General features: G+C 42.4%; 1 protein-coding gene across 1 annotated transcript in view; it reads left to right on the plus strand.

Annotated features, from left to right (window-relative positions):
* Positions 1–3,271: 3,271 nt before the first annotated feature.
* LOC127658270 (ephrin-A3-like) overlaps positions 3,272–17,152 on the plus strand; it is an 85,671-nt gene continuing 71,790 nt past the window's right edge. The window contains exon 1 of the mRNA XM_052147470.1: positions 3,272–3,943. Coding sequence (XP_052003430.1) covers positions 3,837–3,943 — 107 coding nt within the window. The 5' untranslated portion in view covers positions 3,272–3,836. The remainder of the gene's footprint in view (positions 3,944–17,152) is intronic.

Consider the following 17,152-nt stretch of genomic DNA (forward strand, 5'->3'; position numbering starts at 1 on the left):
CCGTCCTTTTCGGGACGAGAAAATAGCGGCTGTAAAAACCTGCCTCGCTCATAGAGGGAGGAACAGTTTCTATAGCCCTTCTCTATTAGTTTGAGCACCTCGGTGCGTAGAACATGTGACACATCTCTCCTCACTTTCGTCTCGACCACCGCTGAAAAGCGGGGTGGTCTCGCGAGCCGAATTGAAGCGAGTAACCGTGTTTTATTATGTTCAAAACCCATTTCGGCATGTCGGGATTTTAACCCAGGCTTTTGCTCGCACAGATATAGGCTGAATGCTGGCTGGGGGCGTGTCGCAGTGACGTATGGGCCCCACCGGCAAATTGCCTTGTGCTAACACTGAGCTTACAGCTGTCAGAGAGCTGGCGCGCTGAGCAGCCTTGTTGATTGCCGAGTGCAGGGGTGCGTGTGAGATTACAGGCACGCGCGCTATCTCCGAAATGCTCGCAGCATGAGCTGGAGAAATGTTTGAAACTGTATGGACAGTGTTTTCGGGTGGGGGTGCAAACATCGTAATAGGCACGCCGCCACTGTCATAAAGCTTCCCGCTCTTAGCGGGAGTTTCTTGACTCGCTGCGTCGCATCCGTGATGCTTGCGGCATGAGACAGAGAAATGTTTGAAACTGTATCGACAGTGTTTACGGGTGGGGGTGCATACATTGTAATAGGCATGCGCGCCACTTTCATAAAGCTTCCCGCTCTTAGCGGGAGTTTCTTAGCTCGTGCGTCGCATCTGTGATGCTTGCGGCATGAGACAGAGAACTGTTTGAAACTGTATGGGCAGTGCTTATGGGTGGGGGTGCATATACCGTAGTAGGCACGCCGCCACTTTCATAAAGCCTCCGCTCGCGGTGGGGGGTTTTTGGCTATGCATACAGTGTTTGTGTGTAGGGGTGCATGCAGGACAGCAGGCACGCGCGCTACCTTTATAGTATTTCCTGCTTTTACTGGGGAAGTGTTTATAACTGTGGGAACAGTGCTTGCGTGTAGTGGTGCATACATGACAATAGGCACACGATCTACATATATGGTGCGTTCAGCTGGAGCTGGGGAAGTATTCGGCACTGTTTGGACAGTATTGATACGTGGGAATGCGCACTTAATGTGGACACGTGACCCCTTAGTGACACAGGCAGAAAATGACTCTTTTTGTGATTTCTGTGTGTTGCCGTTAAAACGGCGTTTGATTGCAGGTGAGCGAGTTCTGTGACTGGCCCATTGACTGCTGTACAGACATTTCCAGCCGCCTGTAAGGGGACTGGGTAATGTTTCTTTACGTTTTAGAGAGAGTGGTCCAGCTTTTGCGAGACACGCACTCTCTCTTTTTCTTCCTATTGCTAGGAAGACTTACGAGGCTCCGGGTTCAGCACGATCTTGGGCCGAGGACCTCGTTGCTCAGGCGGCTTCCTTCGGTTAGCAGAATGTGAGCGGCGTCGAGCGTCCGTTTCAGGTCTGCTCTTTGGCTGGGAGACGGGAGGCGCCGCCCTGGCTTGTTGCTGCTGCTGAGGCGGTCTCTGGCGGCTCTGAGACGAGCTGGAGCGCTTGGGCAGGAAGTGACGCATAGCCTGCGAATCCTTCCGAGCTTCAGTGAAGTGTTCAGCAAACTCTTTTACCGATGGTCCGAACAGGCCGCTTAGCAGAAGGCTTCGAAGGCGGCTGAAGGCGCCGGCGTCCTCTTAGCAGTCCTGCTGTAGGCTTGTCAACGGCGGGCGAAAAGACTCCAACAATCCGGAGGATCCAGCGAAGAGAAGGTCTTCGCTGAAGGAGATTAAATCTAAAGAACTCTCATGACGGGGCGCCTAATATATAGCCTTAGCCACGCTAATCTTGGCGGGCTCTGAGCGCGCTCATTGGTCGCGGGTTCAGAGTCGCCCCGTCATTGGTTCGAGCAAGTTGCCGCAGCACAGCCAATGACCGAGCTGCCTCGCTCATTGCTGTCTGCTGTGCAGCTGCAATGCGTTTTACATAAAGACACAGCTGCGCGTAAGTTCTCACGTAAGTTGGGGCGAAAAGTTCACATTAAGGGCTTAGTAACTACTAGTTAGTTTGTAACTAAGTCAGTAGACTTCTTAATTTGGTTGCACCACCTGTTCTTCAGGACTTAACTAGTAGGTCGTAAGCTCTCCGTAAAGTAGCCTAATGTGTAGTCGCTTAATATAACGTTTTGTATTGATTCAATAAACTGCCTTCAAATTTGTACACAGAAGTATTAAAAAGCTGTGTATTTCAGTTTTTATCTCGTTACGGTTGATGTTCAAACCTTGTAACCCATAACTGTCAGCTGTAATAAATTAAATCACCATTAAAATACGATACGTATTAAAAGTACATTTGATCGTATATTTGCCCTGTGTAAATAACAATAAATAGGAACTGGTATCTAAAATAAGTAATGGGTGAAAAATAAATACTAATACAACAGGCTGGAAAAATAGACATTTATTAATTTTAATATCTTATATATTTCGTATTGACACCGGGCAATGCACCCTGAAAACAGCACAGTTAGATCAGTTTCATGCTGAAGAGCCGCTTAAAAGTACGTTTTTTTCTCTCTCTCGTAAATGTGAACGCGTGTAAATGCCAACATCATCATATATGTCGAAAGGATTGATGCCTGTCACACAAAACATGATCTCATTGACTGTTTTTTTTTTTTATTCCAACCGTTACTCCTGGTCGGAGGCTGCGTAAATATTTAGTTTAGTCCTACCTAAAATGAATGGTGCAACGCTCAAATATTTAGTAGTGCGTAAATTGTGACTTAATGCCCATTTACGCAACTACTAGGCTAAGTTGTAACGTACGTATAGCTGGTGCAACCGGCCCCAGGTTTGCGGATAATAGGATATAATCGCTGCACTCTGACACCATGGATTTTAAAAGGATTGTGGTGATGGGTAATAAAACTGCACAGGAAACTGTCCCCGTCGTAATTGTTTAGAAATATTTTACGCCCAAATCAAGTTTTTCGTCCGTCACGAGAGCTGAGGTGCTAGTTAACCTTCCTAAAAACCATCTCGGAGAATGAGAGCTGGAGCAGACAGAGGCGCGCTTTTGTCCAACACAGGAGGCGGAGCTTTTGACTGAACGAGCACATCCTACCAAATAATGTGTGTGTGTGTGTGTGAGAGAGAGAGAGAGAGAGAGTACAGTGGAAAGGACCAAATAGGGCGAATAAATCTCTCCCCACCATCACTTGTTCGTCACACATTTATAAGTGTAAAACATCCAGCAGCGCGCGGGACTCTCCACGTGCACCCTACCAAATACGATACCGCACAACACCATCACAAACAAAAGAGAAAATAGTTTTACATTTAAGGAGCATGTAAAGCCAGAGCGAGGAGTCTAGAGGCAATCTGCCGTTGTTTCTGTTGCACGCGCTCAGTCGTGCTTCTCTCTTCGACCGCGCTCGCGAGATTCTTCAGCGCTGAGCCTCTGATCCGCGCTTCGGGGTGGACGCACTTCCCTCTCCCGCATTTAAACAGCTACCTTTATCTTCCCGCTCCATCCACGGACATCCATCAGAAGCGCCAGAATAAAGGGAGTCTCATATCCGCTGTATCGGACCACTGGATTTGGGTTGACGCCGTGGGAACAGAGGAGGGGGTCTTCACCATGGATTCTGACTTTTTAAACACTTAAAAACCTACACTTTGAAAAAGCCTGTATATATTTAGTTTGTCGCTTCGCGTTAGGTCAGATCTTTCCCGATTCTTCTTTACCAATTGGGATGTTTCCAGTGCAAAATTGCGTGTGGTGAGAGTAAGCTACCTTGAAAGACTGTGAAGAAACGCGAGAGGGACTGAGGAGAGAAAGTAAGATCGAGGGATTATGGCTCTCTTCGCGCTCCATCTCTTTATTCTGACGTTCACCTGCTCAAACTTTGACCTGGTGAATGCGGCCAGGCACGCGGTACACTGGAACAGCTCAAACATACTGTAAGTGGGTTTTTATTTTCAGTTCAATCAAGATTCAACATAGGCCTAATTTAGGGAATTTATAAGGTAGTAATTCAGGATGCTGTACAAATTGCCCATATGAATACATGGGCTATATTGCATATATGACCAATAGTGTAAAACAAACGTCAACTTTTAGTCTAATTATCTCATGGAACACGTTTTAAGGTTTATCCAGATTCATTGGGCTTCCCTTGTGGGGCAGGAGCCTCAGTACTAGGCCAGGACAGGCAATTTTGGAAAATGTGTTGCATTACAATGTTTGTGTGTTTTCTCTTTCTGTCTGATGATAAACAATGTGATTTTATTTGAGTGTAGCAGTTTGTTCTGCAGGATCCATTTTCTAATGGACCTCAGGGGCTAGACACTTATTCCTGGAAAGCAACCAAATGAACCATCAAATACCTTGTCAAACACATCACTGGGTGATCTTGTCCGTTCATAGGTATATGTTTGCAAAATATTAGTACTTTACAGTTTTCGTTCGACTGTGGTGGTTCAAATTGTAGCTCATCTTAGGGCTTTGTTTAATTTGCATCACATACTTAGATGTAGCAGAAAACTATTAAGATTGAATTGCATTGCGCTTTTAACAAATGTTGACACAAAGCAGCTTTGCAGAGATTTACACATAGAGCCTCAACGATAGTGTCAAAATCACCGAAATGACAAAGACTGAGTGATCACTTCAAAGTCAGGATCTTTAAACCTGACAAAACAAGAAATGACTTGCGCTCAATTTATGAATCTAATACAGTTACACATCTGTACATTGTAGTAATGTTTTGTCCCCATAGAACCTCTCACTCTCTCTCTCCCTGTGTGTCTATTTCATCCCTTCTGTTTCTCCCACAATCATCTCCTGCATGTTTCTCTCAGGAAGTCTCCGTCTGTCTCTTCCCTCTTTCATTTTCTTCTCCTTCCTCTTTCTGCATCATACATGGAGCCCAGACAAGTCACCAGTTTCTTTTCAATCCATCTGCTGTAATAAGCAGCATTTTTTCATGATGACATCAATATGCCTGCATTGTGACAACGTTCAATCGCAGCGCCTCTCACTCTGTCTGTCACAAACACTGTCTCTCCATCACCCACTATCATACACACACAAATACTCCCACTCACAGCAGACTGACCTCACAGTGGATTCAGAAAGAGTAGGTTGACTTTTCTTTTGCTAAAATCAGTCTGTGCTCACTAAAATGCAAAACAATGCCCCCAGTGGCCAAAGAATTAAGTGATGTTGGGTGTATCAGCATGTGCAAGCTCAATTTTCTGGGTGTAAAATCCAAAGAGGGGTGCCAAAGAGAGTTGTGAAGCAAGTTGTTTTCAGCTGTACAGGCAGTGAAGAAGAATGCTTATTTAATAACTGATCCCCCCTCCGCCCCCAAACCCTAACCCCAAACCTTAACCTAACTACCAGTGGAGTAAAAATATAATGTTAGAGGGAAAAATACAACTTCCGAATCATGTTTGTCACTGTTTTTGCTAATGCAATTACTTCTTGATTTCAATGTGGGATATGAACTTACTTCTCCCATGCTGCTGACACAACATGCTTCTGATCACGCCACAGGGGAAGGTAAACACACTGGAGCCGATGCAAAAATTTCTGATGGGAGATGCAGCTTTATTTGAGTTGGCATGTGCCAGGGTTTTAGTCAGCATAATGTGTACCCAGATGTCCTAGGGTACCGGAACTCTCGGAAACCATATGCTGACTTCCCATGTGATTATGTTGCTCATGCGCACTTGTGGACTTCTCATGGGAAAAGTTGGGGTGTTTTGGTCAGAGAACATAACCTAAGTAGTGTCTAAGTAGAGACAAATGAGCATGAGTTGGTGTTGGAAGTCTGTGTTCTGGCTTTAACGGTTCTGAACTATCCAAAAAATCACCATAAATCAACCTAGTTCACAGGTACTCTTCACACTACTCCTGCAGCAGCTTGTGGTGAAATACACATTTGGAATGAACTCAAACACATGAACTGCAGCTGGACCAAAACCCAACAATCCGTCTGCCTGAGAGCTTAATTTTTGCTCTTTTTCCTCTCTAAAGCTCTATCGCTCACACTTCATACACTTTACAGAGCTTATCTGTGATTATAAGAAGATATTAAGCATTTTTAAGGAAGAGGAGTCATAGATCACACAAACTTATGCCTTAGATGTTTGGAGTACATATGTGCCATCATGTGTGTTTTCATTCACACTGGAGTTCATGCTGAGCAGTGAAATGAAAACTGTCTCTTCCATGCAGCTTAAGCACACAGAGAGAGCTGCCTCACTACATTAGCATCGGTAGCAGCAAGGGAGCGGATATGATACGTGATTAAACTAAATTAAACTGGATTATTTTCATGGATTAAGTTTAATAGGACATCTACAGCAAATGCTGTTACACTCTATTGGTTCACTGCATAGAAGAAATTGTGCTCTGGTAAGCACTGGAAGGAATTTGGGAATTAACAAATTTTTTTTTTTTATTCTGCTTGTGTTCTCCATTGTATTTGGAAGAAGTGTTCCCGAAAGTGTGTTTGTTTTGGTAAAAAGTATGTGGGAGTTAGCTTTTGAGTCAGCATTAGACTATATGAAATTGTGTAGACTTCCCTCGCTCTCCATGACTGCTCTGCAACACTGATGACACCCTGTTACCTCAGTTTGGCCTAGTTACACTGCAAAGAGAAAGATAAAGAGAGAGAGAACGATTTAGAGCTGTGGAGTGATGTTTACGCATTGTATGGCTGAATGTCATTCTACTTTCTTGCAGTAGCCTATAAGTGTGCTTGTTCTCTAAATTCAGAGCGTGGATGTAGCACAACAGGTTAATAGCAGTGATGGCTGTGGTCAATGTGTCCATAAATAAAGAGCTGATTCTGAGGTAATTTCAGGTCTGTACTGGAGCCAGAGACCAAAGCTGCACAGTCGCTCAATTTTTCAATGCTGTGGACCAGACCAATCAAGCTCTAGTAGCTGGAAATTCTCTGGGTAGTGGTTTTGACTCTGGGGTGTGATACAGTGTGCATGTGTGTGAGTGTTTTACAACAAATGTCTTTGTCTCGAGTGAAACACATTTGGTGTAAACAGTAAGAGGGGCCCTGTTGGCTATGTAGTAAAAAACTAAAACAAAGCAACCAAACCATTGCCTCCTCATTCATCTTCTGTGAGAGTTACAGCTGAGAGTGTACCTTTAGCTCACACACACATATACACACAGACAATTACTGAGTGCAGAGTGGGCAGTGATCCTAACACCCCTACACTGGTGCTCCAGTGATGTGAATCCCGGAAAAAATTACAAACTCTCTCAGACGCATAATTGAGGAACAGGGTTGAATAAATACATGCGAACCACAGGTTTTCCATGGCATACACACACGCATGCAAGCACACACGCACGCACGCATGCACGCACGCACACACACACACACACCTTATCTGTACAAAAGCAAATATTCTATTCACACATTCTCAGTGAATGCTTTATTCAGTTATTCATTATATTAAAATGAAGGAAGTTTTATAGATCTGTGTATGTAATGGAGAAAGCGCACTATAAATGTGTGTAATGTTTGAAGACTGTGTGTGTGTGCGCTACAGGGGAGAACTACTCTGGAATGTTGCTGCACTGTTAGAAAACAATAACAGAGAATTAGAGTTAGACATCATTCTAACAACACTAAGATTGTAAAAAGACCACAAGCTGTGTTGTTCCAATATGTGTGTTGTTCCAATGACAGTGTTATCAGCAATTGTAAAAGACCCTAGTCTGTAAGTGTACTTCATTAAATGGCACATTTGAAAGGTGATTCATAGGGTCATGTTACAAATTCCTGCAGTGAAGTTGTGTTGGATCTCTGTCTAACAGCTTAAACCAGGTTGGGGGGCCAATTTCAGAGTTTGCATGCATGGTCATACAGATTATGCAATAAGATGACAATGTGTAAGGCCTTAAACAGTGTTCTGCTATCGAGGTCAATGCTAATCTTTATAATCCTTGAAATTACTGATGAAAATATTTGTTGTCGAAGGTTTTTTATTTAAGAATAAGGATAACGAGACAAAAAAGACACATCATGACAATATAAAATAAATTGTTGATATAAATTGGACAAGAAAATAATAATACTGCAAGATATTTACAATGCACTAACAATGTTTTTTATTTCTTTGTTTTTAAAGAAAAAAGAATAGATAGAATTGATTTAAATAATCGACTATGTTGGGGATGTCTATGCTTGAACGCCAGTATGCTAAACTGCTTCAAAAATGGGTTAATTACCTCACTCAAACACATCCTATTTAAGAGATTTATCAACTATATTCAGAATCAGAAAAAGATTTATTGCCAAGTAAGTTTTTTACGCATACAAGGAATTTGTTTTGGTGTTGTAGGTGCGTTCACACAATCTCTAAATATATGAAACAAGAATTAAAATATAAGCAATATAAATATAAATATGTCCACGCAGTATCAATTAAAAGTAAGTATAAAATAAAAGAGAGCAGAGTAGTACAGTGGAATGTAGAGCCAGAGGTGGAGTGTGGAGAGTGGCGGATGGGAAGAAACTGTTCTATATTTGTAACACAAACATAATATTACAACTTACATCTGCACTGACAATAAAGCTAATGAACATGTGAACTTGAACTAAGTTACACACTAGTCAGAATGCATACTTTGCATTGTTTTCATAAAAATGTGCTTCATATAACACAAACTGTCTAAAATAGCCTCTGAAGCGTGAAGCATACACGATTCAACATCTTTTAAGTATCTAATTCTGTATTTCAGTGTACTATTTTCATTACATTCTATTTAGGAGCTCATGTTATCCGGATTGTTTTCATATGTTGTTTGATAAATCTTATATTTGATACATGTTTAATGCTGATGTATGTAACTTTTTCTATTTTAAAAATCTTTCTTCTATCCAAGATTAATTTGAGGGACAACTATTAGTAAGCCATTCATAATTCATAATTGTCTCAAAAACTGTAAGCACTGTCTTTCTGTGGCACTTTGAAAATGTTTCTGTTTATGTTCAGAGCGATCTGCTTCGACCTCTAAGTTTATCTCTCATTTTGTCCAACCCCAGACGGGGGTGTATTCAGAAAGCTGTTTTGAAAAAAGTTTATTTTTTCAATTCCATTTGGTGGCGCTAGTGTAGCAGGAATTGCATACTTCAGCTTTAATCAAATGTTTCAACTGTTCATTTTTCAAAAAGTTTGACAGTTTTTTTTCTCTATGTAATGTTTACATAATTGTCAACAAAAAGTTTTATTAGGACTTTTCTGGATTGGCCTCTAAGTATCAAGTCGTATGTAACAAGTATGTAGTCGCTGTCTCGATCCGTATCCTCGCGAGGGGAGAATTGAATGACACAGACACAGAACATGCATCAAAGATTTCTCATACTTTAATGTTCAGCACAGCATTATAGATCTTTGAAACAACAGGAAAAGCAGTACATTCACTACATTATCCAGTGAGATCAATCATTACCCTATTTGGAAAAACACACATAAAGATTCTGCATTAATTATGTAAATTATATTTATTCAAAATATATTAGAGCAGACGAGTGGTATTTAATATTTAGCTCGAGGCACTCAGAGAATAAAAACAGGGAACCCTTTCCACATGATTTCCATTTCTGACAAATGTCAGCTTAAACATAAGTTAACAGAGAGGTCAACTAAGAGGTGTTCCTTTTTTCACAGTTGACAAAAATGATATGCCATTTTAGTCAGTGTAAAATTGACTGAAATTTATGAATATGACATGATGAAATATTGACTAAATTTAAAGGTAATTGTAGTAAAAAACAAAACAAAAATGATGACTAAAATATTGATACCCAATATTGACACTGATATACAAATGTGGATGTTCTACACGTTTAAAGCATAAAAAGTGATTAAACTAGTCTTATTCAACTCACCCTTTTTACAGAAACCATGATCCAGCTCATCACAACTTGCACATGCACGGTACTCAATAGTAAAATTAAATATACATCTCTCGACTGAAACGTTTCGCACCCTCATTCAAGTTTCACGCATGCACATCAGCTGCTCACTGATCAGCAGTTATCTCTATTATGTCTGAAAGAGGTGATCCTCAGTTCAGTGTACTGGTGACTCGCAAACTGCTGTGATCGACTCAATGTACTGTTGACTCGAGCTGCTGTCCACGGATCAGTGTAGTGTTGACTCGAGAACTGTTGTCCTCGGATCAGTGTACTGTTGACTCGAGAACTGCTGTCCTCGGATCAGTGTACTGTTGACTCGAGAACTGCTGTGATCGACTCGATGTACTGTTGACTTGAGCTGCTGTCCACGGATCAGTGTACTGTTGACTCGAGAACTGCTGTCCTCGGATCAGTGTACTGTTGACTCGAGAACTGCTGTGATCGACTCCATGTACTGTTGACTGAAGAGTTGCTGTCCTCAGATCAGTCTACTGTTGACTCGAAAACTGCTGTAATCGACTCGATGTACTGTTGACTCAAGAGCTGCTGTCCTCAGATCAGTCTACTGTTGACACAAAAACTGCTGTCCTCGGATCAGTGTACTGTTGACTCGAGAACTGCTGTGATCGACTCAATGTACTGTTGACTCAAGAGCTGCTATCTTCATATCGGTGTACTGTTGACTCGAGAACGGCTGTCCTCGGATCAGTGTACTGTTGACTGGAGAACTGCTGTCCTCTGATCAGTGTACTGCTGACTCGAGAATTGCTGTCCTCTGATCAGTGTACTGTTGACTCAAGAACTGCTGTCCTCAGATCAATACTGTTGACTGGAGAGCTGTAGACTGGATCATCTTCCTACGTTGATAAAACGGTGATACAATCAGGTCATAAACATATTTCCAGTATGTTTTATTTGTTGCACACTCTATTGTTCAGCAAAATACACCTGAAACATACATTTCGCCCCGTAATCACACACATGCTCAATGTCAGCAGCTCATTGGTTCTCAAGATGTCGGACACCTCCAAAAGAGGCGATTCTCAGTTCAGTGTACTGTTAACTCAAGAACTGTAGTAAGCAACTCATTGTACTGTTAACTAGTCTAACTATGGTATTTTGCTAACTAAGGCATGCTTTGGCCTTCACTGTGTTTAGTGTGTAAGAGGGAGCACAGATGTGTCCAGGTGTTGTGCGGTTGTCCCCAGACTTGTGGGTTGGTTCAGGGAAGGTGAGCTGATTTAATTCTGTATGCATGTTAAAATATCTGGGATAAGCAACTACATTGCTTATTTCCTTTATTGTCAGTATGAATGCATAAACAGGGGATTTGATTGGCAGGTGGATGGAGAGACTGAAGCGCAAAACCCATAAATCAGATAACAGTCTGAGGTTTGCATATGCAAATTGCTCTGTGCATATTCATGAGTAACGGAGAGATCTGTCTAAGTGACAGTGAAGACCTGGTTCTCGTTCATCAACTTTGTGTTATCACTGAGCTTGCCCGTCTTCCAGCCTGGTCTCTGTGAGTGTATTTGTGCTTTACGATGTTAGTATATTTGTTTGAAGAACAGCAGTCTTAATTAATAACGCCAGTTTAACTGAGTCTGAGGAATGGGGCAGTAGTGCGTAACCACATCCACTTATCACAGAAGTCACTTTTGTTTATTTATGCTTCGTCATGGTAAGAGGTTGCAGTGAATAAAGTAAAGGGAATGCTATGTTGTAGATTGTTCCACACTCCTCTTTTCTGAAGTGCCATTACGTTCATAAGCACACCTTTTTTTAATTTAATATTTTGCACACCCTCTCCCACATTCCATGGCATGCTCTCGCTCTCTCTCTCTCTCTCTCTCTCTCTCTCTCTCTCTTTCATTTATCTCTTCTCTTCTACTCTCTTTTTAAGTAATTTAATTCTTATTACGAGCTCACCTCCTCCCTCCATACTTCCATTTATCACCTATCTCCAAACATTGTGACACTCAAGCTCTCCCAGCTTATGATGGAGTGGTAGTAGGGGGTTAATTTAATATTTTGTAGAGAATTTGAGATTGGAAATGAAAATGTTGTGTATTTCTAGCTCACTTCAGTCTCTGATTATTCACTTCAAAAGCAGGTCAGATTTGACACACCTTTCAATAAGACGAATTATGATGAAGAACGAATAATGCCTCTCGCCTCCTACTGAATTATCTTTTCTAAAAAGAATAGTTCATCCAAAAATTAAAATGTACATCTGTCCATACTAGGGGTGGCAAGACAACTCGACTAAACGGTACTCATGCTGCTAGTCAATACTGGAATTACTAGTAGGGTTAAATATTTTCTCATTAACCGTTCAACATTTTTACACATTTACGTTTGGCTTTATATTTTTACAAAGGCTGCTCTTAAATTACTGTCATGTTAATGTTACATTTTAATTATAATTAATAATACAATTATTTAGAAAGAGGATATCTGAAGCAGATGTATGTAAAGTTTAATTTCACCTCAGGCAGCTTTTGCTCCATGCAAGATAATCGCTTCAGGTGAGTCAAGTCCTGTCCTTTACCGGCCAATGTTGACATGTTAATTTTGCTCATCAAAAATGTATGCCCTGAGTTTGTAGCCTAGAAAACGTCCTGGTTACTTCCATAACCTCCATTCCCTGATGGAGGGAACGAGACGTTGTGTCGATGTAGTGAAACTAGGGGTCACTCTTTGGAGCCAGAGACACCTCTGGTCTTTGATAAAAGGCCAATGGGAATTGGCGAGTGGTATTTGCATACCACTCCCCCAGACATTTGCGTATAAAATGCAGGCGGCTGTGGCTCAGGTGGTACAGCAGGTCAGCTGCTAATCGCAGGGTTGGTGGTTCGATTCTCAGCCCACACAACTCCACATGCCGAAGTGTCCTTGGGCAAGACACTGAACCCCAAGTTGCTCCCAATGGCAGGCTAGCGCATTGCATGGCAGCTCTGCCGCCATTGGTGTGTGAATGTGTGTGTGAATGGGTGATTGTGACACAGTGTGAAGCGCTTTGGTAACCTCTATGGTTAAAAAAGCGCTATATAAGTGTAGACCATTTTACCATAAAGGAGGGGATGTGCATACCGCTCATTCAGGCTTTGTGCTGAGGAGCCTAGAATAAGGTTCTGGCCATTTCAGCAGGTAGTTCAGCATTGTGGCAGGAGGGACACAAAGTCTCGTTCCCTCCATCAGGCAACGGAGGTTACGGAAGTAACTAGGATGTTCCCTATCTGTCACTCACTCGACGTTGTGTCGATCTAGTGACACTAGGGGTCCCCTACAAAAACACCACTTCTAGCTGAACTGTGTTACTTGGATCGGCAGTGCGAGATGGGCAGACTTCTGTGTGCCACATAGCCAGCGCACCGTGCCGGCACGTAACCTCCTCTGATGCTAGTATGACTGTCGAACAACCCTTTGGGGACGAGTCGACAGCCCAAAGGATAGGGACAGACTAGCCCAGTCATGCCTCTTCCCTCTTTTTTCTATTTCTCCCCAGAAAAGGAGAGAAATCTTTTACCGACTGGGACACCCGTGTCTACGTCAGGGGGAGAGGTGCCACTGGTCCGGGTCCATGAGCCACACTGCTGGTGGAATGGGCTCGTAGCCCTGCAAGGGGCGGCACGTGCTGAGCTTGGTAAGCGATAGTTATGGCGTCAATGATCCAGTGGGTGATCCTCTGCTTGGAGACAGTGCTTCCTTTCTGCTGTCCACCAAAGTAGACAAAGAGCTGCTCAGAGACCCAAAAGCTCTGCGTGTGATCCAAAAAGATGCACTGGACACAGCAATGCTAAAGCTGGATCTACCTCCTCCTGGGGCAGCGCTTGCAGGTTCACCAATTGATCCCTGAATGGGGTCGAGGGAACCTTAGGCACATAGCCCGGTCGGGGTTTCAGGATCACGTGAGAGTAGTCCGCACTGAACTCCAGGCACGTTTCGCTGACAGAGAACGCTTGCAGGTCCCCTACCCTCTTGAGGGCAGTTTTCAGGGAGAAAAAAACTCTGCTGACTCTAAGGGCTCAAAGGGAGCCCCTCGTAGTCCTTGCAGGACTACAGAGATGCCCCACGAGGGAACGAGGCATAGTCTAGAGGGATTCAACCTCCTGGCACCTCTCAGGAACCTGATGATCAGGTTGTGCTTCCCTAAGGACTCACCGTTTACTGTGTTGTGGTGTGCAGCTATAGCTGCTATGTACACCTTCAAGGTGGAAGGGGACAGCCGTCCCTCCAACCTCTCCTTCCGAAAGGAAAGCACTAAGCCGACTGCACATCTCTGGGGGGTCTTCACGCTGGGAAGAACACCACTTAGTGAACAGACGCCACTTCAAGGCATACAGGCGCCTCATATAGGGGGCCCTTGCCTGAGTGATGGTGTCATCCACGGCAGGTGGTAGTCCACTGAGGTTTTCTGTGTCCCGTCCAGGGTCCATGGAGGTTCCAGAGGTCTGGTCACGGGTGCCAGATGGTGCTCTGTCCCTGAGAAAGAAGGTCCTCTCTCAGGGGAATTTGTCAAGGAGGGGCTGACGGGAGGAGCGTGAGGTCCGAGAACCAAGTCTGGGTGGGCCAGTAGGGTGCTACTAGGACGAACTGCTCCTTGTCATCCCTGGCTTTGCATAGGGTCTTTGCAAGCAGGCTTACTGTGGGGAATGCATACTTGCGTAGTCCAGGCGGCCAGCTGTGTGCCAGTGCATCCATACCAAGGGATGCCTCGGTCAGGGCGTACCAGAGCGGGCAATGGGAGGGTTCTGGGGAGGCCAACAGGTCTACCTGTGCCAGCCCGTATCGACTCCAGACCAGCTGGACCACCTGAGGTTGGTGTCTCCACTCTCCCTTGCGTGGAGACTCCATCTTAATGTATAGAGGGAAAAAAGAGCATTTAGAGTCTTTCTTCCTTCACTCTCTCTCTCTCTCTCTTTCTCTTGCTCTCTTCAATACTCCTGTTACTCTGTTTGTTTGAGCTTTGGCACAGAAACACAACAGCTATCTAACACACAGGCAGGCTTCAAAGCAAACACACATGCACACACATAGAGTGAAATGCTGCCTGGAACTTATGAACACCATAATACAGACACGTGACAGTAGGCTGATTTCTTTCCTTTGTGTAATTGTTTTCGAAAGGGTTTCCTTTGCAATTGTTTGGAAAAAACTTGCCATTGGTTGAGCCAGTGTTGCTTTGTCAGGCTGGTCAGCATACCCTGCAAGTGGAGCAATGTGCTTATAGCACCACAGAGCCACAGTGTTTACACTTTTAGGGGAATGAACTCCCAAATATCTTGCTTATAGTTCCATGCACATTAAACTGGATAGAGATACTGTAGCATTTATTTTTGAAGTATTTTACCATTTCTTGTTAACACATCAATAAGAGACATACATACAGGGTATAAAAATCTGTTGTTTATTATTATTATTATTATTATTATTATTATTATTTGAAGTTGTAGTTCAGAGATTCTTACTATATATATATATATATATATATATATATATATATATACATACCGATCAGCCACATCATTAAAACCACCTGCATAATATTGTGTAGGTCCACCTCATGCCACCAAAACAGTGCCAACCTGCATCTCAGAATAGTATTCTGAGATGATATTCTCCTCACCACAATTGTAAAGCGTGGATATCTGAGTTACTATAGACTTTGTCAGTTCTGACCAGTCTGGACCTTCTTTGTTGACCTTTCTCATCAACAAGGTATTTCCATTCGCAGAACTGCACTCACTGACGTTTAAATTGTTTAATTTGAGTCCAACATTTTATTTAATTAGACTGAATCAACATGACTACATAATTTTATGCCTGCACAAATTAAGTAAATTCAGGATAATTTCTACAGTGGTTGTTCAGTGTATGCTCTGAAAGTTCAGTTATTTACTGCCAAGATTTAGTACTTAACATTAGTTCTCATTTAAGAAAGTGAAAAAAAATCCTCAGCTCTTGCCCATTACACCATTTTACCATATTTCTCACCACATAATTTTTGATGGAGCATTTTGAGCTCTTAACCTTTTATATGTGAGTGTGTTTGCATGCATGCATGTCTATGTGTGTGTGTAGAAAATAGTTTATAATGGGGATTTTTAGCCATTAAAGCCATCATTAGCCTGGCCAAAATTGTACCCTGTTCACCATAATCATGAACATATTTAGAGAATTAGCAGGAGTTGGAGTTGTGTGTATGTGTTTGAGTGCTTGTGTGTGTGTGCATGCAAGTTATGGATTTTAATGGAGAGGTTTTAAATGGACAAGCTAAATTATGACCTTTTATAATGGCCTTTTTTATCAGCCAATGTCAGACTGTGCTTCTGGAATGGTTCTCAATGTCACACTGATAAGTGTATGCATTTGTGTGTGCGAGTCTAAGTGTGTGTTTGTGCGTGAGTGTGTGTGTGTGTGCTTGTGTATTATTGTGTATAATGAAAGTTTTGTCCATATATGGCATGGGATCTTTTTTCTAAATTCATCTCATTGCATTTAAATCAATATGTCTCTTGCAGCAGTCACCCTCACTCTCTGTATCTTTTTTTCCCTTCTCTCCTTCTCTCTCTGACACTACCCATCCGACCCACTTTGTCACTCAGTAAGTCCTTCTCCTCTGTGCACATGTAATCCATAAAATACAGAATGTACAACAGATATAGTGTAATAAACCAGTTTCTGTGAGTGCAGCCAGAAATGTGTGTGTGTATACACAAGTCTTTATTCCCAAATCCTCTCTTGCCTTTACATTGGTGTACAGAATATCAATGTCTTACTGCAGGTCCCACTATGTGAATGTGAATGCGCGCGTGTGTGTGTGTGTGCGTGCGTGTGTGCGTGTTTTTGTGATTTACGGGGACAATTTTTTAAGTATAAACTGGTAATTACAAGGTTATTATGTTATAAATGTGATTTATGAGGACGTTACGAGTGTCCCCATATTTCAAATAGCTTAAAAAACATACTAAACAATGTTTTATTGAAAATGTAAAAATGCAGAAAGTTTTCTGTGAGGGTTAGGTTTAGGGGTAGGGTTAGGGTTAGGGGATAGAATTTATAGTTTTTACAGTATAAAAGTCATTATGTCTATGGAAAGTCCTCATAATGATAGGTAGACCAACATGTGTGTGTGTGTGTGTGTGCAGTTGTTACCATTGCAGACTTATGGTAATAAATGCATTTTCACACCAGTTAACAGAATTCT

This window comes from Xyrauchen texanus, chromosome 17 (assembly GCF_025860055.1).
Source record: "Xyrauchen texanus isolate HMW12.3.18 chromosome 17, RBS_HiC_50CHRs, whole genome shotgun sequence".
Lineage (NCBI taxonomy): Eukaryota > Metazoa > Chordata > Actinopteri > Cypriniformes > Catostomidae > Xyrauchen > Xyrauchen texanus.